Genomic DNA, 25,366 nt, shown 5'->3' on the forward strand with positions numbered 1-25,366 from the left:
ATTTCTGTTGACAAAAACATCACAACATACCAATACTTCTAATTACAAATAAAAGCCTCTTTAAAAATATAAGCACTACCACAGTTAGGCGGTAGTGTGGAGGGTAAAAGGAAAAAAATATATAACCAGGAGATAAACCTGCACACACACGACATGGATGTAGGGGAAAGATAAGCACTACCGCTGTCAGGCGGTAGTGTGGGGAAGAAAAATAAAAGCCTCTTCAGTATAGAAATCCAATAGGTAACATTGATGATGAACTTAGAAAATTGTAAGTTGTTAAATTTTTACATTTCGCTATCAGGATAGAGGGCTGTTTAGTTCAGTTGTCTAAATCGCAAGTAATTCAGAATAAAAGCAACAGTGCAGCTTTGATTCTTGTTCCAGTAGAGGCATCCATGAGTTCTGCCTCCTTGCACTGTTCCATAAGTGTGTAAGGTTATGGCAAACCATCATTGACAAACAAAAAAAGTTAAGAAAATGGCTTAGAACTATCAAACATGAACAATCATAAACAAGTAACACAAAGAGGAAAGTTCCTTCTCCTTCAAGAATGTGTTCTCAACTCAGTCTCAGAAAAAGACTAGGAGAATGTGAGGACTGCAGATGCTGGAGATCATAGCTGAAAAATGTGTTGCTGGAAAAGCGCAGCAGGTCAGGTAGCATCCAAGGAGCAGGAGAATCGACGTTTCGGGCATAAATCCTTCTTCAGGAAAGAAGGGCTTATGCCCGAAATGTCGATTCTCCTGCTCCTAGAATGCTGCCTGACCTGCTGCGCTTTTCCAGCAACATATTTTTCAGCTCAGAAAAAGACTGCCTGCTTCTCTTCTGAGTAGTCACCTTGTGCTAAGTTATATCAGTATTATGATGTGGACACCACACAGTAAGAAGTGGCTGTGTAAATTTATTTTACAAAGGACATCTACAGATTACAAAATGGAGACTTTCATTCCAGCAACCAAACCAGTTTATAAAATAAATTCCATGTTGACAGAATGATTTGAACACTCCAACAACCACTTAACTTCTTGAATACATTTTGAAACAATTATGATGTTTTATACACCATAGCACATAAAAGACAGAAAAACATTATGCTGTCAGAGTGTTCTGGCTTTAACAATGACTTAAGTCTGAACACTAAAACTTTTCATGTTTCTTTATCACTACATGCATCAAGGCTGATCTATGCTCCTACAATAATCTTACTGTCACTTCAGTAATGAAAGCAGAATCTGTTTATAAACAACTGATCATTTATACAAAATACTAATACATTTAGTTACAAATAAAAGCCTCTTCAGTGTAGAAATCTAATATACAACATTGATGATGAACTTAGAAAATTCTAAGTGCAGAAAAATGGAATTTCTATTGCTATAGTTGGCCTTCTGGCTTTCAGGTTGGATTTTCCAACATAGAAGAGGGTTTTTCTGTACAACAGAGTTCACATTTTGAAAGACAGGTTATTTGGTATTATCTGGCTAATATTACATAAACTATTTTTTTAATTAATGGAGTAAGCCAACACAAAATAATTAACAAATCATAAAGAATAGCATAGTTTCCAGTATAAAAATAAAGAGTTCACTTCAGGGAATACTCTAGAATTCAGCCCTATTAATAGCCTTAACATCAGGGATTTTTTTTTTCTCTCCTTCTAAGCATTGACTAGTTTGTCTGCCTATGAACGCTAACTGCTCTCATGCTTCCCACCCAAATGTCTATCCTTCATGTACAACCCTGGAGAGGAAGAGTCACAGATCATTTGGCATTTGAAGGCATCCTCCTCAAATGTAATTTTGCTGCACTTGGCACATACACATATATTCTTTAACAGGAGTGAATATAATTAAAAATAAGAATCCTGGTTTGGCCTTCTCCAGTTCAAGTTATTAATGCCAAACATTGTCTCTCCGTTGTTGTTCCACAATACAAAACTGGTTACTCTGTCCAACTCATAACCACAGTAGTTACAAATGTCATTCAATCAATCATCATAGGACACAAAGTCACATTTTTCTTTTTCTTTCAGTACCCAGGTACAAAAAACGTTAACCACCATATTTTCTCAAACTTTATTTTCCTAGCTGGGCTGGTGGCAAAAATCTCTCAAACAGTCAAAACAAGACACTACTGTAGATGCTAAGCATGGATATTGCCAAATTTTCTGTTGGAAATATTCTACATGGTTCTTTTACACCAAAAAGTGCTTTCAAATTCAACCTATATTGATCTCAGAAATGTACTTACAATTATAGGTATCGTTATGTAAAGAATGTACTGTTGAGGTCAATATAGACTTACTTTATTGCCCATCTTATATGTTAAAGTGATTTTTGCAATGTCAACTTGAAGTATACATTTAAATATACTTAAATAACAGACAGAGTTGCTTTGCTTCTGTGGCTAATTTCAGAACAAAAGACATGTTAATTAATGGTTACGATTGTTAGAAAATGGGCTTGGGAACAAATGCAGTTTGTCAGGGATTCAAAATGTGGAATTACAAGTTCTTTGCATACTCTCCAGGAGTTGAATCATATTGTGCGATGAAGTTTCTCAGTTCATCAATGCAACGTTCTCCTATCTCACGCAAATTTTCTCTTAGTGAGAACTGTACTGTAGTTTCCAATGACGGGTCTTTGTCAATGAGCATCTGAACAACCATGCCAAAGGTCTCACAGTCTTGTCTATAAACCTGTAAGTCAAAGTGAAAAGGTTTAAAATTAAGAGTAACAAGCCTGATTTTAGTTCAAAATAATTTAATTGGATAGCTTTTGGAATAGTCACAGCTTTTACAAAAAAAAGATTCATACAACGATGTAATTTTATGTAGTAGTCAAGCTAAAACACTGTATATGGTAGATGTTTACCCAAAGGTAGATGCATTTGAGTGTTCATTTCGGATTACAATGCTCCTTAAAATTCAAGGCCTTACTCGTGAAAAGCGTATGAAATCTTTCATATTTCAAATCTCTTTTCATTTCTCTTACATTGCTGCATTATAAGGTCTATGAAACTAAAGTGGTTATTGTTGGTTGTACCTGAAAGACTGAAGAAAGATGGAATTTATAATTAAATTATCCAATCATGACGGGACTTTGGTATGTCTGCCATCCAAGATATTACTGGTTAGCTTTAAACTTCTTACATGAACATATTAAAATGTTTTTTTTTAAAAATGAAAAATTCATTATTGAAGGGAATATAATTGAAAAACAAGCAAGCAATATTTTCAGAATGTCTTTTTTGCTGTTATTCAAATTGAAAATAGTTCAGTCTGAAGTCATTAGAGGAACACAAAATCGCCAAGCAGCATACAATTATCATCAGCAAATATTTCTACATAAAGTTACTTCAGGCACATTAAGATGAGCACATTTTACATCCTGGTGAAATGCAGAAATGACTTATGTTGCATATTCCAAGGACGAATAATTTTTATTAATATAACCACTTTAAATTTATAGTTTGCATTACTTCTTCAATTATCCATTTTACTCGTTAATCTCTATGACTCTATAAATCTTTTGTATTGTAGAGTCTGAGCATGAGTCTAACTTTCTGTTAAGATTTTGAGAAGGCCTGTGATATATCCAGTAAGTGTAATACAGTAACAAAGGTTCTCTTATTTTTGGACCTGCCGCAAAGCACCTAGACGCTACCCAGATAAAGGCTCATTCCAGGCAATAGGGAAAGAAGGATTGATCTTGGATATTTAGCCCAATAAATATCCCTAAATCACGCTGAAATAAATGATCCAATTTACTTAAAGTCATTCAGTAGAATAAACATACAGTTTTATCACTGATATGTGCAAGTTATAATTCCACATGTAATATTACATATGAATTACTAGATAAGAAAAAAAGTTTCAGACCACACATACTGCACAAAGTTCATAAAACTCCTCACTTTTGAACAGTACTCTTAATTTCAGTATTCCCTCGAGAGCAATACAAGAATTGTTGTGTGGTCTATGTCTGTCTGCCACAGTCAAAGATAACTTCATATTTTTGTTTTAAAACTTTAAAACAGAGAATCATAATGCAATTCCAATTTGATTGGGATTTATATATATAAAAATGTGAAAATGTTTATAGTGTAATGAAAGCATTAATTAGGCTTTGAAACCAATAGTATTCTCAAATTGCTGTGGTTTGAGTGTTTATTAAATTAATAAAAGTAACAAGTCTAATGTGGTTTCCATTCTCAACTCTCTTTAAAACATCTGTTATATAATCTAAGCAAGGTTAGGTTGTTTACTAGCTACAGTAAGTATTACAATTTACTTTGAAATCACTTTCCCTTTAGCATTCACCCTAAAATTACCTGCATATTGTTATCACTCTTGGGTTTCCAAAGGACAAAATGCATCATGACTGCTTTATGGGACCTGGATGATATAAAATTCCCATTATTGTAGATAAATCTTTCCTTCCAATATGTACATGTTTCATCAACCAGTTGGAATAATCTTTTTCCGGTACTAAATAATAGTCTATTTACTGTTATTTGTCAATCACACCATTATGTTTAATCTTAAATTAACACAATTTCTTCTGTGGCCTAAGATCAACAGCTAAAATATAATTAGAACAACAAAACACAGTTTGATCTGTCATTGTAGCTGGCACTCTGCTGCGTAACATCATTTTATTTAAGGATTCTTCTGATACTGATTGACACCTCAACAATTATTTCTAAAAAAAAGCTATATGCTCTTCTACAAATTTAAATTACTTTAGTTGAATGCGACTGGAGCTGTCAGTTGTATTTAAACAATATTAAAGCAGTTTGGTTGTAAATTGGATTTTTTTTTAACATTTTATTGTCATAGAGACTTACAGCATGGAAACAGCCCCTTCAGTCCAACTTGTCTGTGCTGAGCAGATATCCTAAACTAATCTAGCTCCATTTGCCAGCATATGGTCCAGATCCCTCTAATCCTTTCCTATTTACGCACCCACCCAGATGCCTTTTAAATGTTGTAATTGCATCAGCTTTCAGTATCTCCCTTGGCAGCTCATTCCATATACTCCCTACCCTCTGCGTGAAAAGGTTGCCCCTTAGGTCTCTTAAGTCTTTCCCTTCTCATTTTCAAGCAACGCCCTCTAGTTCTGAACAACTCTAGTTTGTGAAACAGACCTTTGGCTATTCACTTTATCCATGCTCTTCATGATTTAATAAACTTCTATAGAACCCTTCAGCCTCCGATTTTGTAAAACCTGCAGAGGACTATTTTAAAATCCAAGGTATAATATAATGATACTAAAATGTGTGCATGAAAAATCTAGAGTAATGCTAGGACTGTAATGGTGTCTCTTGATTTACGTGCCAGCCATACACATTTGCACTATTAAGTATTACAGCTTTACTAAATAGTAGGTTACTTTATAAAAAGTTCTTATAAAATAAGGTTTTATAAGCTGAGGAATGATATGCTCAGAGTTAAAATCTCATTATATGTTCTACCTTGGAGATCAACAAGTTCTAACATCAGGGTATCAAAGGTTGAATTTATGAGATTCAATTTCATTATGTGCTTTCCAAACTTTCTGTATAACATTATTTCAAAAATCTAAATCTAACTCTATTGGTTTGCTTTTGTCCATCATTTCTTAATTTCTTTGAAGAATCTCCAATAGATATATGTGAGCTGACTCCTACACTATTACTTTGAAGAAACTCTAAACTAAAAGCATACTGTTCGTCAATTCATTAACAATAAACCTTCAGAATGAGAACATCTGCACCATTAACAGTGGGGAACACTGAGATAGCAGAGATGTTGAATCAATACTTTTCCTCAGTTTTCATGGTGTAGGACAATAGTACCACTCCTACTGGAGCAAGTAAGTCAGAGACAATACATAAGGTAGAACTTAGAACAATTAACATTGTTAGGAATTAGGTACTACGCAAACTATTAGAATTGAGGACAGATAAGTTCCACGGGCCTGATGGTCTACATCCTTGGTATTAAAGGAAGTGACAGCAGAGATAGTAGATCCAATGGTTACAATATTCCAAAATTCCCTGGACACAGGAAAGGTTCTAGAAGATTGGAAAATGGCCAATATAATACCCTTCAAAAAGGGAGAGGGGCAAAATGTGGGAAATTATAGACCGGTTAGTTTAACATCTGTCATTGGGAAAGTTAGAATTATCAAGGAAGTGATATCAGGACATTTGGAAAGTCAGAACACTATCCATCAGAGTCAGAACAGTTTAATGAAGGGCAAATCATGTTTGACTAATTTGCTAAAGTTCTTCAAAGATGTAACAAGCAAAGCAGATAATGGGGATGCTGTAGATTTAACTTATCGGGACTTCCGGAAGGCATTTAATAAGGTGCCACCACAAAAGGTTATTTCACAAGGTTGGACCATATGGGATTGGGGTAATTTATTAGCCTGGGTGAATGACTGGCTGATGGACAGAAGACAGAGAGTTAAGATAAATGCTTTTTTTCTGGATGACAAGATGTAACTAGTGGGGTGTCACAGAGTTCGGTCCTTGGACCCCAGCTATTTACAATCTACATTAATAACTTGGATACAGGGATAGGCGGCTCTTTGCAGACGACATAAAAATAGGCGCAATGGTAAATTTCAATGAGGAAATGAGAACCCTAAAAATGGATTATAGATAGATTAGGAAAGTAGGCCAAAATGTGGCAGATAGAATTTAATGTGGATAAGTGTGAGGTCATGCATTTTGTTCACATAAAATGGGAAGGCAACCTATTATCTTAATGGGGAGAGACTTCGGTGAGCTCCAGTGTAGAGGTACCTGGATATACTTGTTCATGAGTCTCAGAAAATAGCAAGCAGGTACAGCAAATAATAAAAAGCTCAAATAGACTGTTGGCTTTTAAAGCTAAAGGAATAGAATATAAAAGGTAAGGAAGTATTGTTGCAAATAAACAAGGTATGAGCGAGACTGTACCTGGAGTATTGGGTAGTTTTGGTCCCCTTATTTGAGGAAAGATGTAATGGCATTGGAGGCAGTTCAAAGAAGGTTCACTAGATTGATCCCAGAGACAAGAGGTTTGTCGTATGAAGAAAGATTGAACAGTTTAGGCCAATGCTCTCTGGAATTTAGAAGAATGAGGGGAGATCAGATTGAAATATTCAAGATGAAAATAAGGTGTGGATAAAATAGAGGTGGAATGGATGCTTTCTCCTGTGGGGTGTTCTAGGGCGAGAGATCATAATCTTAGGATAAGGGGTAGCAAATTTAAAACAGTTAAGGAGAAATTACCTCTCTCAAAAGGTTTATTAATCTGTGGAATTTGCTACCCCAAAGTGTGGTGGCTGTTGGGGCAGTGAGTGAATTTAAGGATGAGTTAGACAGATTTTCAATTGGTAATGGGTTGAAGGGATATGGAGAGAAGGCAAAAAAATGGGGGTGAGAAGCATCTCAGCCATTATCAAATGGCAGAGCAGACTTAATGGGCCGATTGGCCTAATTCTGCTCCTGTATCTTATGAACTTATTACTTCTCATTTCCCTCAAGATCTATCTTTGGCCCTGTCCTATTCCTCATCTACATACTACATACATAGTCTTCACATGTACTGAACCCTCTACCATTCACATAGTGATTGAGCAAAACTTTCCCTCAATTAAATATTGTTCCTCTACACTGCCAAGAATCCTGCCTTTAACCCTGTATTTAACCTTCCAAAGTGAATCACTTCACACTTTCCAGGTTGAACTCCATCTGCCACTTAGCAACCCAGTTCTGCATCCTGTCAATGTCCCATTGAAACCGACAACAGCATACTATCCACAACTTCACCAACCTTTGTGTCATCAGCAAACTTACTAACCCACCCTTCCACTTCCATATCCAAGTCAATTATAAAATTCACACACAGTAGATGTCCCAGAACACCACTGGTCACTGAGATTCAGGCTGAATACTTTCCATCGACCACCACCCTCAGTCTTCTATGGGCCATCCAATTCTGTATCCAGACAGGTTTCCCTATATCCCACGCCTCCTTACTTTCTGAATGAGGCTACCACGGGGAACTTTATCATGACTTACTAAAATACAAGTACACCACATCCACTGCTCTATCTTGATTAACGTGTTTTGTCACATCCTCAAAGAACTCAATAAGGTTTGTGAGGCACGACCTGCCCCTTACAAAGCCATGCTGACTATCTCTAATCAAACTATGGTTTTCCAAGTAATTATAACTGTCCCAAATGTAAAAAGACTAGTAACAATTGGTTGATTTTTTGAGAGGCTGTTCAAGGACCAAAACATCAACAATTTTTGTTTACCTACAATTCCGTGATTTCACTTACCCTCTTGTCTGTTTGTCTCCATTGGTATTCTGATATTATGGTCGAGAACTTAAAGTAGCGGACAGGGTGGGGGATATGCCAACGCAGTGGGACTGTGTATGATTACACCAGCTATAAATGTTGGTGTGGTAGCAAGTCATCCCTTTCACATTAGTAAGCCTGATATTTGAATATTAGTTGGTGTGATATCTACATTTGTTAACTGACAAACAGCTAGCATGAGTTTACAGAAGTGTGTGAAATTAGATAGGAACAAGTCAAGAACATAACCAGATCGATAGCTCTGTGGGACTGACAGGTTTGAAAATCTCTAAATAAAGACATTGCTGCTGTCTTGCCCAGGTGAGTAGCTTTCATTCATGGACCTCGTTTCAAGAATAATTTTCCACTGCTTTACAGGTGACCATCATCGTTTCAACATTTTTCCTAAATATTTGCTCTTGGAATTTGAGCATCACTGGCTAGGCCAGCATTTATTGCTGGACTGCAATTTTTAAAAAATTCATTCATGGAATGTGGGCGTCATTGGCCAGGCCAGCCTTTTATCATCTAACCCTAATTACCCAGAGGGCAGTCATTGCCTTCAATAAGTTGATGGTAAGCTGCTGCCTTGATCTGCTGAGGTCTCTAACATGTAGGTTTTTCTATAGCACGGTTAGAAAAGGAGTTTCACAATTTTGACTCTGTGACAGTGACGTAACAGCTATATAGTTCCACATCAGGATGATGTAATCATCAGAACAATTGCAGGGAATTTGCAGGTAATAGTGTGCCCTGATATTTGCTGCCATCATCCTCCTAGGTGGTACAAGTCACAGGTTTGAAATGTGTTGGAAAAGGAGGTTAGCCATTGCTGCAATGCATCTTCTGGATAATACTGTCCATGTGTTGCCACAGCCAGTCAGTGGTGAAGGAAGTGAGTATTGAAAATGTTGGATCAGGTGCCACTCAAATGGTCTGCATTGCCTTGTACGGTATCAATCTTTTCAAACGTTGTTGGAGCTGCTCCGACCAGATGCTCCAGGAGGAAGAACATGCACGGTCAGGATGCATGCAGTTGCTCAAACAGACTTTCTTCTGCTTATGTTACTTTACAATGGTGGTACCTCTGTGGCCTTAGCAGAGGTGGAGGAAGGCTGCTCATCCACCCAATCTTGACAACTAAGGGAAAACACGACTGGCACTGACATGTTGTCATTTACAATCAGAAACATCTGAAAACCCTTCACAGCCAAGGATTACAGCAGTTCAACAGGCTGCTAACCACCATCTTGTCCAGACCAGTCAGGGAAGGGCAATAAATACTGGCCTTGCCAGTGACACCCACGTCCTATGACTGAATATTAAAAAAACATATACAAAGCATAGTCACTGTTGTGATGCAGGAAATATAGCAGCAAACTTGTACATGGCAAATGCTCAAACAAACAGTGATTATGACCAGTCATGTGTTTTTTTTTAATATAAGGGATAAATCCTGGCCAGGACACAGGTAACATCCTTGTTCTTCTTTCGACTAGTGTTTTTGGAGCTTGTACTTCAAAACAAGGGGGAAGACATGACCTCAGGGATACAAGAAAGCCTCACCTGAAAGTGCAGCATGGAGTGTCAACCTTGACATTTGTCCTCAAATCCAGGAATGGGATAACATAAGAAGCAAGGGCACTACCAACTACAAATGGCCATGACAATTTTCTCTCATTTGGATTCTGTGATAGTCCCAAAGTTTGCATCATCGCATATGTTCATCGGTAAGCTTAGCTCACAAGACAGGGGGCACAATATTCACTAACCAAGGTGAAGGATGTGTACTGACAGAACAGAGTACTCTTTTCTATACTTTCTCAGCCTTTCTCGCAGTCCATCCACATCTTCCTGCTGGCACATAGCCAGAAAGTAGACAGTACTTTCATGCACTCCAGCAAGGCACTAAACAGCTAATGAGTGACTTCCATGCATCCCATTTAAAGTGATGTCAAGCATGCACTCTGCTGCTGGCTGTATATGATTCACTCGTTGGGGGTTATTCTTGGATGTGGACATTAATGTAAAGGCCTGAGATATTGTTGCATCCATGGTAATGATCTCTCTGCAAAATTGAGCTTTGGAAATGCTGAACAGAATCTCAAATATTTGCTGCTGCTGCTGTTCCAGTGGCTAATACTGGAAGACCACTTCCAGTTTTCGGGTACTCATGGGAGCTCCAAAAGGACTTCCCTGAAAGGTTATTAGTGAGCAATGGATTGTGCAAGGGGATGAACCGACAATATTTGAGAGTATCTGTTTGAAGGATGGGAGTGAGATGGCAAGAAATGACGGCGATTGTCAGTGTGGCTATTTAGATGGTGTTACAACAGATGCCCATGATAGAGAGAAATGAGCAGAGCTGTAAAGTTGATATGTCTAAGAAGAACAATGCAAGAGAATGTCAAGGATTGGATGGATAGGACTACAGAGAGAGTGCGGTAAGAGGAGTTGAAATGCCCATCAGCCATGGCTGAATGGTGGCGTGCACTCGATGGGCCTCCCCAGCTATGGTATCCAGTTCTGAGGGATCACACTCATTTTCACCTCATCTCCATTTCAGTTACCCATTCTTTTGAAGCTTTCCCCTGCTTCCAATACATGGGAAATAATCATTTTCTTCAGCCACGGTTAGCTGTAGCAAAGGTTTGATCGTGAGACTGGATGGGGTCATCCTGAGTGGAGAGGACCTTGGCGGAGACTGGGGTTTAGGATGTCTAATGCATAGGGTTATTACCATACTACAAGCCCACAGGGAAGTTGGCAGTACCTCGGTGTTCTCACAACATGACACAAGCACTTCTAGTGAAGTGCTCAAGGTGTTGCGAAGAGGACCGCAAATAGCAATTTGCCACCCTACACCTTGCCCAGCATTGGTAAAATTCTAGTAAAAGGTAGGTTGTTGGGTAGGCATAGTGGGCCTACCATTCCACCTCTCCCTGCACTGTCTACAGCTTGTTACCAGAAGGGTTAACATTGCAGCCTTCATTTGTGCTTATATATTTGGATACTTTGCTGATCCTTTCTCCCTCTTACTGCCTCCCAATCTTTCACAGTCCTCCGGATTCTTCTGGCTCATTTTGTGCTTCTATTAGCTGAAGAGATTGAATTAACTTTTTGTTCTCTTTTGATTGATGGTGGGAAATGATGTGTTGATGGCACAAAAATATTAAATATGTCATCTATTTCACTCTGGCCTGCAATTTACTTGATGTGTAATCTAATAAAAGATTATGTCAACTTTGGAGAATCATTCTGAATGCAACATACTCATTTTGAATTGTATAGTTATGAAAGAAAATAAAAAAATTAAAAATATTTATTAAAAAGGAGCCTCAAGAAAACAAAATAAAGTACGCACATCTTCATCCTTTGGGATATTAAAAACACATTCAGCTCAAAGATATTAGATACTCAATTAATCATACTATTCTGATTTATTAAGCAAATATTTCCCTTTTTCATGAAATAAAAAAGACCCTTTCAAAATTCATAGATAAAGACAAATATCATAGCACAAGGTCAGTCAATGACAATAGACTTTAAGGGATAATAACTGCCACAATTATCAGTTAATTACTACATTCAAGAACTTGCTTTCTTCTAAAAAAATATACACAGCAGCATTGAAGTACTTTTTCACTATTCCCATTCCCACAAAAATCATCTTGCTGCCATATGTTTCAGGAGCACTGGGACTATTATAGCAAAGCGTTCAAAAGCATCAGACCACCAGTATAGTACTTATTCACGATACGCCCTATTGAACTATACTGCCCTCCTTTAAATTACATTATATCTATGAACAGGTAATTTTGCTAGTTTTAAAAATACATTTACGAGATTGAGCTTTTATTGCTCATCTCTAATTGTCCGTGAGATGATGATGGTCACATGCCTCCTTGAACTACTGCAGTCCATGTGGTGTGGGTACCCCACAGTGTTGTTAGTGAGGGAGTTCTGGGATTTTTGACCCAGTGACAGTGAAGGAACAGCAATATAGCTCTGGTCAGAATGGGGTTGGCTTACACACTTCAGTAGTTGACCACCCAAGTTCTTCTATCTACTCACTTTTCATGGTCTCTTTTAATCCTACTTTCTCTCCAAAAGCACACCTGGGACATTTCTTGTGTGCAGTGTGTATAAGGAAACCTAAGTGCTTAAAAAACATAATTTCATAAACCAAATGTATGAAGAAAAATACCATCTCTTAATTTCAAGTTATACCTATTTACATTTAACTTTAAAAGTTTTCATGCAGCAACTTTCAATTACCATTTGATTTAAAAAAAATGCAAGTTCCTCTTCATTCTGACTCACATACATAAAGCTTTTGCCTTCAATAATAAAATTGTCAACTTATTAGTAATAAACTGCCAAATAAGTTTTCATATTTTACGACAGGCCAACATTTAGAAATAGGCTCTTGAAATATCTGTTTGACGAATGCACACAAATCAATATTCTTTATCTGCATTTTCTACGGTATCAACTCTTTCCAGCAACACAATTTAACCAGCCAGTGTTTTTGTGTCTTAGGTTCTTAAAACTTCCCTGCTATACAAACTTGCTGAGAGATGCATACTGAAACAAATTTCAACTGGTGCTCAAAAGCCAGCAATTTGGTAAAAGGTGCTCTTTGGTCAGAATAAAACTTGTTGATCTTCCATGTTTGAATGCCTGGGGTGTCCTAATTCCCAAGGTCCAGGAGTATGTGCAATGGAGTTATTAAAACTTTATCAGTTGTCACAAAAGTTTAGGGGGGCAAATGAGGGAAAGGCCACTGTTTGGGACTCTGCTGCTATGGTACGCAGAGGGTTAGAATTTTTGTAAAACCATAAGATAGTTATATATTAGAAAACATTACCTAGCAATGCACATGTATATGCAACTGTATTGTACATGTAATGAGGCAGAGTATATTGTTCTGTATTTAGCTGGTTGACTTGTGATATTGTTTATGTACTGTGACACCTGAATTATATTGTAATTTACCATTATAATTTTTTTGGAAGAAAACAATTTTCAAGATGACAAAAACATACAACCCATGTTACATTAACAATAAAGTCCAAAAGATAATTCATTCATCTATAAAGTTCATTGCTAGATGAAATATGATATTTACAAAGGATTCTAATTTGAGTAATTTATTTTTTAAAAATGTGGCAGTTATTCTACTAATTTCCATTACGTTGGGTAACACCATGGTAAGTTGAAAATGTGTTGCTGGAAAAGCGCAGCAGGTCAGGCAGCATCCAAAGAGCAGGAGAATCGACACTTCGGGCATGAGCCCTTCATCAGGAACCATGGTAACACCATGGTAAAGTGATTGTAGTCTTGTATTCTATCCTGGGGAACCACTTCGGGTGATGACTCTGAAGTCTCATCTCCAGCCATGCTGCACTCACACGTTCAAGATAGTATTGAGAGTTTAAATTGCATTCCAGTTACTTGAACCTAAAATCTAGGCTGACACGCCAGTCTTACAGGGAGCGAGTGCAGCACTGGCAGAGATCAATCCTTAGAGTGAGGAATTAAACAGAGGCTTTTTTTCATGTCTGAAGAGCCGGGGAATTCTGTCCAATTGTTAGCCTCCTGTCTAACAATTATCCCTCAACAATGAAAAAACAAATCACCTGGTGGCTGTATGGAATCTTGCTGTGCACAAGTTGATTTCCACTGTTCATACATTACAACAATAGCTGCTCTTTAAGAAGTACCTAATCGAATAGAAACACTGTAGGATCTGCTGAGTTCACTGCACATCTAACTAATTGTTATTTTCCAGCTTTTCTCTCTTATTCATATGTATTTGTACACAGCCACTGTGCAAATTGACATACAAAATAAACAGGCCCCATTAGACTAATACAAGGATGAAGTATCACTAAAGTTTAGATAACTTTGAGTCAATAATTAAAGAATTAAATCAAACAGACCCCAAAGAAACTTTGTTTAAGTGTCCTACTACATGAATTAGATTTACTGCACGTTTATAACTGGTTAACATGCCTTTTCTAATAACAATTCCTGATGAAGGGCTTATTCCTGAAACATAGATTCTCCTGCTCCTCGGATACTGCCTGACATGCTCTGCTTTTCCAGCACCACACTCTTGATACTAATAATGTCCTTTCCTTTGGTTCCTGTAGCTTCTCAAATCAGTTGGAAGCTTGGTGTGGATTAGCGATGCTAACATGGGTTCCAAATGCGACACCCTGTAGTTTCACATCTATTCTAAACACTATCTTAAATTTTGTGATACTTAAAAATGTAATACTAATCAGTCCAGTGCCGATTCTTATCTGATAACAGTCACTAAGACACTTAACTATATTAAAGTTAAAACACAAACATGGATTATGACTGCTGAACCTTTTTTTTAAACTGGTGCACTCTTATTAAACAGATGAGAAATTTTATGGAAGATTAGCAGATCTGGCAAATTATTTTAAAGATGTATTTCTACTAAAGTTGTACTATTTGTACTGTAATTGTATCATAGTCCTTAAGATGAAAAAATAAGGAACATGCACTCCCCTGCAATACCCAAGGCCAGACCAAATAGTGTTTGATGTCTCGTGCTTTGTATCAATCTCTGACAGTGACAATATGACAAAGTGCTGATTCGTAATACTTCTCATGCTCTTCCAGAATCTAGCAGCAATAAATGGAATCCATATTATATGATGAGTATTAGCTACACAGATGAATAATTTCTTACAAATGTACAGTATCACTCAAGAACTTTCAAAAACTGACTGGGGGGCAGATACTCGCAGGTAAAGGGACGGCTGGAAAATAGGAAGCCTTCAGAAAGAGATAACAAGAGTCCAGAGAAGTATATTCCTGTTAGGGTGAAAGGAAAGGCTGGTAGGTGTAGGGAATGCTGGATGACTAAAGAAATTGAGGGTTTGGTTAAGAAAAAGAAGGAAGCATATGTCAGGTATAGACATGATCGATCGAGCGAATCCTTAGAAGAATATAAAGGCTGATGGAGTATATTTAAGACGGATAGTGAAGGTAGTGTTTGGTATGCTTTCCTTTATTGGTCAAAATATTGAGTACAGGAGTTGAGAGGTCATGTTGCAGCTGTACAGGACATTGGTTAGGCCACTTTTGGAATATTGCGTCCAATTCTGGTCTCCTACCTATCAGAAAGATGTTCTGAAACTTGAAAGGGTTCAGAAAAGATTTACAAGGATGTTGCCAGGATTGGAGTGTTTGAGCTATAGGGAGAGGTTGAATAAGCTGGCTTTTCTCCCTGGAGTTTGGAGGCTGAGGGGTGACTTTATAGAGGTTTATAAAATCGTGGGGGGCATGGATAGGGTGAATAGACAACGTCTCTTCCCTGGGGTGGGGGAGTCCAGAACTAAAGCGTATAGGTTTAGGGTGGGAGGAGAAAGACATAAAAGAGACCAAAGGGGCAACTTTTTCACGCAGAGGGTGATATGTGAATGGAATGAGCTGCCAGAGGAAGTGGTGGAGGCTAGTACAGTTGCAACATTTAAAAGCTATATGGATGGGTATATGAATAGGAAGGGTTTGGAGGGAAATGGGCTGGGTGCTGGCAGGTGGAACTAGATTGGATTGGGATATCTGGTCGCATGGACAAGTTGGACCGAAGGGTCTGTTTCTGTGCCGTACATCTCTATGACTTTATGGTAGGTATACAAGAGCTCTGTTTCAGCCTCATAAATTGAAGGTAAAAAATAAATTCACCCCAATATTATCAGGCCACAGGTTGCTCTCTCATTAGTGTGTGTGTGTGAGAGAGTGTGAGAGATCACCACCATGATATTCTTTTGGTCGACAAAAATATAGCAAATCAAATTAAATTCTATAAATTGTATCAATAATATAAATACAAATAGTTTCAGGAAACATTATATACAATGCAACAAATGCAATTTTAAAAAAGAAAACATTTATACAGGCAGCATACATTTTGTAGGCTTATAAAAAGGTAAGATGCTAAAACAAAAATAACAGATTATCTGAGCTTTCTGAAGTACATTATTTATATCAAGTTTATTCACAAACTGAAGGTAAAAGTTATCTGCTTATTTTAATGTGATTCTGTATAACATTTCACAACAGTCTAATAATCAAAGAAAAATGTTTCATTATTTTTGAAAAGCATGGTAAAAATTAAAAGGGTAAATGTTCAATTTAGCTCTTATCAAAATAAACTGGGTTACTCTAATCATATATAAATATGGCTGACTATTAACTGTCTGGGCAATTAGGGACAGACAATAAATGCTGGTCTAGGCAGTGACGCCCACATCCTATGAATGAATAAAATCACTGCGGCAGACAAGGGGAGAAATGAATCAGATATTGCAGAAATTGGACAGATATTGTTAGTGATTCACAGGTTTTGTGTAGGTATCTATAGGTTCCCTTTCTTTAATGAAATAGCATGTTGTAGAGATTTTGCATCTGCTCAATCGCTTAGCATTACTTATTCAAAAAGAATAGCTTTGACTGATAGGTTCCAACTCTATGTTCTATACAATCGATGTTCTGTAATTACCTGATTAAGAATGATGTTTTGTTACAAAATGTCCGAATTGTGCCTGAAACTTCGATGAATATACCAGGGATATATCATATTTCAGGGCTTATTTAGGGAATATATAACCAAACCAATCAATCCACATAGTAACAGTATTTTAACACCATCGCACTGGTCCTCAGAGACTACTTTGTGTGTGGCCTTGCACTAATGGCCTGTACAAAACAGATGTGCTGGAAGAAGATAATGTTACCTCATTCATTAAATCTCCAACTAAATTACAACACTGTCAAAAGGTTTGGAAGGTTAACTGAATCGGATAACTGCAACACAATTAACAGTTTTTAAAATAATTGAATCGGACACTTTAGAAACAGAATAAAAATTGCAATTTAGCAATAAACTACTCAGTGCTTCATTCTCAGAGAGACTAAAATAATGTTAATTCATATCCTTCTGTTCTATCTCTGTCACGGAAGAGTTCTTCTACCATCCACAACAGGAAGGGCACAGTTGACCTGTAGCAGATTTAGTTTGCTTAGGTTAATTCTGCAGTTACAGTATAGGCATAATCTTTTGACTGAGTGCAGAGACCACACAGGAAGGTGCCTTCACAGATATTTCTATACATAGATATTAAAAATAACCAATCTGCATCATAAACAAGGATTACAGTTACATTTAGGTGGATAGTAAGGGTTTTTAAAGATAACTTGATTCTGGACAAATCCTTAAACTGAAGCACGTGTTTATACGATAATGTACTATCACACTTGTTTAAGTTGGCATTGTTCTTGATTTGTTTCTGAAGTGTAACACTTTATAATCATTAATTTCTTCCAGGAAACAGTAAAGGCTGTAAGGCCTGACATCACTGTAGTAGAATTTAAGTCTTATGTAAATATCCACACCACATCCCAGCTATTTCAGCTATCCACCACACTGGCAATGTGGAAAATGCCAAATCCATCTGACTCTCAAAAAGTAGGACAACTCCAAACAACCAATTACTGTCTCATCAATCGATGCTCAATTGACAAAATGATAGGAGTCATGGATAGCGTATTTTCACATTAATGACCTGCTCAATGCTGCTGTTCAGTGATGCTCAGGTGGGGTTCTGCCAGCGCTACTCAGCTTTTGGCCTCATTAGAGCTTTATCCAAATACAGTCAAAGAGGATGTACAACATAACTCAAACCCTCCAACCCTGACAACATCCTTGTAATTCTTTTCTGAACCCTTTTACAACATCTTTCCTATGGCTGGGAAACCAGAACTGAATGCAGCATTTCAAAAGCGGCCTAACCAATGTTCTGTAAAGCCACAACATGACCTCCCAATTACAATACTCAATGCACTGATTATTCAAGCCCAGAGTACCAAATGCTTTCTTCATTTCCCTGTCTACCTACAACTCCACTTTCAAGGAACTATGAACCTGCACTCCAAGGCCTCTTCGCTTGGCAACATTCCTCAGTACTTACCATTAAGTGTATAAGTCTTGCCCTAACTTGCCTTATCAAAACGCAGCACCTTGATCACAAGCAAAAATTTGAATTCAGCAAGGTGAGATTGACTGCCTTTGACATCAAGGCAGTATTTGACCAAGTGTGGCATCAAGGAATTCTAGGAAAATTGGAGTCAGATTTTTCCCACTGGTTGAAATATTTTCTAGCACAAAGGAAGATTATTATGGCATTGAAGGCAAATTATCTCAGCCCCAGTACATGAGTGCAGGTTTGTCAGAGTAATGTAATTGGCTAAACAAGTTTCAGCTGACTTTATTTCCTGTAGAAGTGTCTGTTGTTATGGCCAAGTTTGGAGAGTTGCACAGATTCCTTTCCGGTCCCACTCCTTCACTGGTCATAACAAATTTTACATCTAATCAGAATGGTGATCTCTCTAATTATAGAGGTTTTAGACTGTATCTGATTGAATATTAGAAACAATTCAACCATGTTTCTTACATTGGCAAAGAATAACAATGTTATTTCAAATAAGACTTTCTCAACAAATGTTATTCACCAAACAAAAAGCATCACTCATATTCAAACATCTAAACTCAACAGAAGGCAAATCTTGGTAATACATCAAAAAGTTAACAATGAACAGCAAACATTCCACAACACACATGTAAGCAAATATCATAGCCACTCCCAGTCTCAGGACCAGCAGAGTTTATGAACTGGAGCCCTGTCAGTCCAGGTGGGAAATTCAGCTTTAGAATTTTGTTCTGAATTTGAACTTCCCAAGGCCACTCTCTTGGTTTTTCTTGATAAATTATTTCTCATTCAAAAGAACGAGCTTTATAAAGTCAGAATTCTCAGGACATCGTCTTAACAACCTCTTTCAATAAATGTTGACTGAACTCAAATCTAAACTTAAGTAAATACTTAAAATTGAAGAACAATAACACAACGCTCCCTGCGTCTCCACCTCACCACATATCCCCTTCTTCAACATCATGGCATAACTGGCACTTCCTGGAAACTGCCTCAAAGCAGCATTACTACTAAAATCTTGACGGTAAGCATTAGATTAGCCCAACTTCTTATTCTATATGAGGCTGAACTATTAATTTGCTTTTTTTTGCATGTACCATGATTTTAAAACATTAGTTGCAAATCTTGCTGACACCTTATCTGACCCATCTGTAACAACACCAGTCCAGAAGACCTCTATTATACTGGAGCTCAAATCAAAATTAACCCTATTTCACAAGAAATCATGCTCTGGTAAAGTGCTCAAGGCTAGCAGGAAGTGGAGCACTTTCTCTCAATATAAACTAAAGCTTTCACAAATATTGGAAGAAATGGGCAAAGAACAAACACTGTCATGAAAAAAGAAAAGGACTTCTTCAGACTTGCCATTTTTCAAATTGGATTACAATAATTTTGATTGTATAGTAAACTCTACCTTAATTTGAGTCCTATTACAACATGTTAAATATCGGACAACTCTTCCAATGACCAATTGAGATGAGCTTCACTAACGTGTGCTCAAGGGTTACAACCCGAACAGTGACTTATTCTGGAATGACACTAGGATTTTACCAAAGAACAATAATGTACAATGCACTTCAGTGGTCTTGTATATTGGAGTACCAGATACTAACTACCAAAACAAGTTAGTTGCGACTGAAAATTTCCTTCTCTTACTCTCCATTCCCTCATGCTTATTTTCCCATTTGTTTTTATGCCAATTGTCCGTAGTCTATTCCACACAATCGTGTTTGTTTCCAACTCTTCCTCTCTACTTGAACAAAGATATTTAACAAAGGAAGTGTACAAAATAACTCCATTTAATGATGATCCAGGCTTTACTACTAACAAATAAAGAATGAATTTGGATGGAAAATAAAAGGCAACTTGTAGTCACTAACAACTAGAATAAGATGCACTCACTATTATGTTATAGCATGCTATATTTTTACTAAAAATTACATCAGGCATAAGATCAATAGCATGAGAAAAGTGGCTAAGATGGGAAACAGAAGACCGGGCTAGACTTTGGTTTCTGCATTTCTCAAAGAATTGTACTGCTTATTTATGGAAGTAATGGCCCAGACTCACTGAAAACTTATTCACTTGCACGAAGTTAAGACTACTCCCAATATTGTTGCTTGCAAACATGTAAGAGAATATAGTGCAGTCTATGCATCAGAGAATAATTTCCCTTGAAATCTTTTGTCAATGGTTTTGAATCTATGGTCTCCACTCATTAACCCACTCACCAGAGGAAAGATTGACTTTCTCTGTACTCGCACAACCTCTCATTTTCCTGAGAACCTCCAATGGGCCATCTTTTAATCTACTCTGTACCAAGGAGAACAATATTAAAGATGTTTGGGGATTTAACAATGGTGATTTCATAAAATGTCAAGGGAGATAGTTAGATGCTCTGATATGGGAGGCAGTAATTGCCTGGCACTTGGAGTGTGCATGTCTCTTAAGGTAGCAGGAAAGGTAGACAGTGGTTGATCTGATTGAACGGTGTAAAATCATGAGGGGTATGGACAGGGTATACAGGAAGAAAACTTTTATCCATGATGGAGGGATCAATTTGCAGGGAGGTGGGGCTATAGGTTTACAGTAAGGGCAGGAGGTTCAGAGGGAAGTTGAGATGTTTTCATCCAAAACGGTAGCAGAAATCTGGAACACACTCCTATAAAGATAGCAGAGTCAGAAACCCTCACAACATTAAGACCTATTTGGAAGCACATTTGCAATGTCAAGGCATACAAGGTTATGGACCAAGTGCAAGAAAATGTGGTTAGAATAGATAGGTGGGTGCTTTTGACTAAACGTAAACACAATGGCTGCAGGGCCTTTTCTGTGTGCTGAATACCTCGATGACTCTATAATTACATGGCATATCCAGTGATGATGTAACGTTTCTGATGACTTCTGAACATCCATATTAATATGTGTTACTCAGAATCAGGTCAGGGCCTAATCCCTGTTCTCTTGGTGCATTTGGTCTTGAGCACCTTCTTCAGACCAGATTTTGTCCATCTTCTTTGTTTCTTGAACCAGTCTGTCACAAGCAAATACCTCACTGCAGCCATTGGTTGACAAGTTAGCAAACATTGTGGCTTTCAACCTGAAACTAAATTCATACTTTTTTTTGCCAGAAGAACTATTTCTGTTTATTGCTTACCTTGTGCAGTGATGAGACTTTGGAAATTCAGCATGCCCACAAAGACTCTCACCAAATTTTGCAAAAGGACCATAGAAAGCATTCTATCTAGGTGCATAATTGCTTGGTATGGCAACTGCTCAGCCCAGAACCAGAAGAAACTACAGGAAGTTGTGTACACAGCACAGATCACGAAAGCCAACCTCCCATCCACGGACTCCATCTACACTTCCCTTTGCTGCAGAAAGACTGCCATCATCATCAAAGGCCCCACCCACCTGAGTAATACTCTCTTCTAACCTCTTCCATCAGGCAGAAGATACCGATGTGTGAACACATGTGCCAACAGGTTCAAGAGCAGCTTCTTCCCTGCTGTTATTAGACTGCTGAATGGACCTCTCTAACTTTAAATCTAATGTTGATTTTGTTTTCGTTGCTCTGTCTAAACACCCTATAATCTGTATGTCTTTGTATGTTATGATGGGTCTGTACTGCTCGAAAATAAAACTTTTCACTCTACTCAGGTATACATGATAATAATAAATCATGTGGGTGTGTCTTCAACTTTTGTGCATCTTCTTCACAACAGAATTAACTTGACCCCATGCACTGATTGACCGAATGAGCAAAACATGCATCAGAAGTGGAAAACAGGCCAATTTCACGTGCATCTTTTGCCTTTCTTAGAAGAAGAGATCAATTTATATGTTGAGTACAGGCCTAAATAAAGGTGACTTGTAAGCTGCTATCCATCGCATTTGTTTATTTCGCTGACTCCCTTCTTTTCCTTTTCTGGTATGCTTCTCTTCATCTTGCCTGCATTGCTTACATTCTGTCATAGTTAATTAACTGCCCTGTATTTACATACCACTTTCAAATGAATTATTCCCTAATATAGCATCAGGATTACTCAGACAAAGAAGTGCAAGGCAAAAGCAGCAAAGACCCAGTTGAAACTTCAAGATTCTGCTAAGAATAAAAGAACTTACATTGCACCTTTAATGTAGTGAAAATTAACATGTAACTGTTTTCAAAAAAGTTGGTTTATCACAACAATAGCCAGAATAACATGTAATGTTTTTGCAGCATTTCCACATCACCTCAAATGTGTTTTAACAGTTTCTTCCTGAGTCAATGTATTTTGCACTTCAGTTGGCAGACTAAAAACACATCATGTGCAGCATTTTCGAAGAACATTTTCCCACATATCGGGATAAATAGGAATCTGCCAGTGCAGCTTTGACACTAGTTCAACACATAATTTACTTAGCAAATAAAAGAAAATTGTTGTATTATAGCTCAGGCAATAAATAGTACACACTGATCTGCTTTCAGATTAGTGCCATATCAGAACCATTCAGCTCATGTCCAACAAAACATTGATGTGTTTAAAATTAGTTTTCCAGTTCATTCTCTGAAGAAATAATCATCAGTCCTGTCAACACATTTGAAAATGGTTTCTGCTTGTGAACATCAAAACGTAGTCACAGCCACAGTTAACAAAACATTGAAGGATACACAAAGCACCAATAGATAAATCCAGAGTAAAAACAGATCTCATTTTTCTTAAATAAAGCCCTCTGTCAACAGTCAAGACGTACTAACAGTTGAAAAGCATCAAAATAACCACCACCACACACAATTAATGATTACTTAAGTAGAATCCATTATTTTTGGGAATGAATGGAATTAACAAACATAGCTAAATTCAGTATTAACTGTTTTAACAATTTAATGCCTCTGCCTTTCGACCAAAGTCCCACCGCGTCATAACTTCACTCTGACATGAATATTACAATATGATTTAAATATAATGTCATCCTATTATAATATTGAGCAAAACATCTATTTCAAATATCGAAGATGCTGGAGATTAAGTTTGATACACAGAGTCTGTAGGGATGCTGATCAGTGCACAAAGCAGCAGAGTGGCTATTTTATGTTTCTCAGAGCAACTTCTCTGTGGATCTTGCAATTTGAAGAGTTGATGACAATTGATTTGAGTCAGACTAAACTTAAATCTAGTCTCCACATATAATTGTCCCAAGCTTTAATAAGAATCTCAATAGATCTCTCTATAGATGCATTTTTATAATAACCTTGAATGTCCACAAGTTAAATATTGAAAATTCTACAAAATTGCAATGTGGCTAATTATGACAACATACTGAAGCAAAGAATAACTTAAGCGCACAGCAATGGAGAGGCAGCTTCGGTGAATTTAAAGCTGTCAGAAGAGATGGGCAAAAGAAATTACACTTGTTTTTATAAAAGCTAGGTTTAAGACAAGATTCGAACATATGGACTGTATCTTCCAAAATATTTTTTATATGAATATGGTGGAGTCACCTTTCCAAGAACAATACTGATACTCTAAAATAGGTGTGGTACGAAGCTATGCTCTATGAAAAAAAGACTATAAATCTACTAGTTGGAAACAAAGTAATTTGTTTTAGAAAGGCTAAAGCCACATTCCGATGAATTGAAATTGCAGTCAAAGATGGCTACACATTTACATCACTGTACCTTCTATATGCAAGTGAAGCCTACCTGTCTGAAAAGCCTCACTAGAAACAATTGCCTTGAAGGAGTACGAATGGAAACCATCTCCCATCCCATTAACAACGCATCCAGACAGGCAATCACCTGGGTAGTCAACTGGGTGGAGTCAAAATGTCAGATAAAATTACTTGGACAAAGCCTTTTGATTATGAAAGAAATATATATGGGGTAAATGCATGGTTGGAGATAACTGCCTTGTCGTAAGATCCTCTAACTCTACATGTTTTAAGTACCTGATTTCTCTACAGGCCAGGATAAGCACTGGAGACTAATAAAGTAAGAACCTTGTGAGGGTCTCTCTTTGTGTTCAGAGAGCTTGCAAGCTTCAAATTGATCATTTTTGCTGCAGATATTTCAAAAAAGAACTCAACCCTGCTTGTTGCTATCTTTAGAACAGGAGATAAATAATATCATTTCAGCCATGATGCAGGAGGATTACTGAGATCAGCATGAAATCAGCCAAATCACCAAGCTGAAGAACAGTTTATCCTTTGACTTTAAATGATCTTTAAATTGCTTAAATTTACCGTCCTACTCTTATCTATTTGTGTGTGAGGAGGTTGGAGCCTTTGTATTATTCTCTTAAACCAGGTAAACTGCAATAAATGCCATTCTTTTTAAAAAGTGAAGCCTGTTTACTTGTGTATTTTATAATCAAAGCACAAAAACAGTTAAATCTTCACTGAATTAGCAAGCACATTGTTTTTCAAACAAAAAAAATTAAACCTGTGCTGTTAAATGAGTAGGAAAAGAGGAGTCATCCAACCCCTTCTTTGCAACAATTTCCACAATTTAAACACATTTAGCTATTTATATTGTATGAATGTTATTGCGCTGTTTTCTTTGTGTAATTTGAAAAGTTTCCATTTTGTGTTTATTTTGTATGCCAAAAAGTAACATGGCTATACAACTTCTTAAATAAATATAAACTGTACTGATAAGTAAATACACTCCATGCATACACAGTCAGATACTGGAAGCATGGATGGTGGCCACAGTTGATCTATGAAGGCAACACATGATTGCGCAAGGATCCGTCTAACAAAAACATATACGGTGCCATATAGAAATGTTTATACAGTGCCGTAGCCCTCCGAAGACACTTCATGCGTACCTTAAGAAAACGTTGGCACTAAGCTAAATAGGAAATCATTTAGGACAGATGACAAAACATTTCTGAAGTATTGAGATACTTCTCCAGTGCAGTTGTCTAGCACGATACTGTGTACATGATAGACAAGAACATTTTCAATGTTCCCTGCAGTAACATCTCCCACTATTGTTCACAT

At 37.3% G+C, this 25,366-nt stretch overlaps 1 protein-coding gene across 3 annotated transcripts in view; it reads right to left on the reverse strand.

Moving 5' to 3' along the window:
• Nucleotides 1-743: 743 nt before the first annotated feature.
• Nucleotides 744-25,366, reverse strand: part of pphln1 (periphilin 1) — a 154,264-nt gene continuing 129,641 nt past the window's right edge. For all 3 annotated transcript variants that reach the window (XM_060839965.1, XM_060839966.1, XM_060839963.1), the window contains one exon: nt 744-2,701. In XM_060839965.1, the coding sequence (XP_060695948.1) occupies nt 2,507-2,701 (195 nt within the window). In that variant the 3' untranslated portion in view covers nt 744-2,506. The remainder of the gene's footprint in view (nt 2,702-25,366) is intronic.

Source organism: Hemiscyllium ocellatum, chromosome 19 (assembly GCF_020745735.1).
Source record: "Hemiscyllium ocellatum isolate sHemOce1 chromosome 19, sHemOce1.pat.X.cur, whole genome shotgun sequence".
NCBI classification, from domain to species: Eukaryota; Metazoa; Chordata; class Chondrichthyes; order Orectolobiformes; family Hemiscylliidae; genus Hemiscyllium; species Hemiscyllium ocellatum.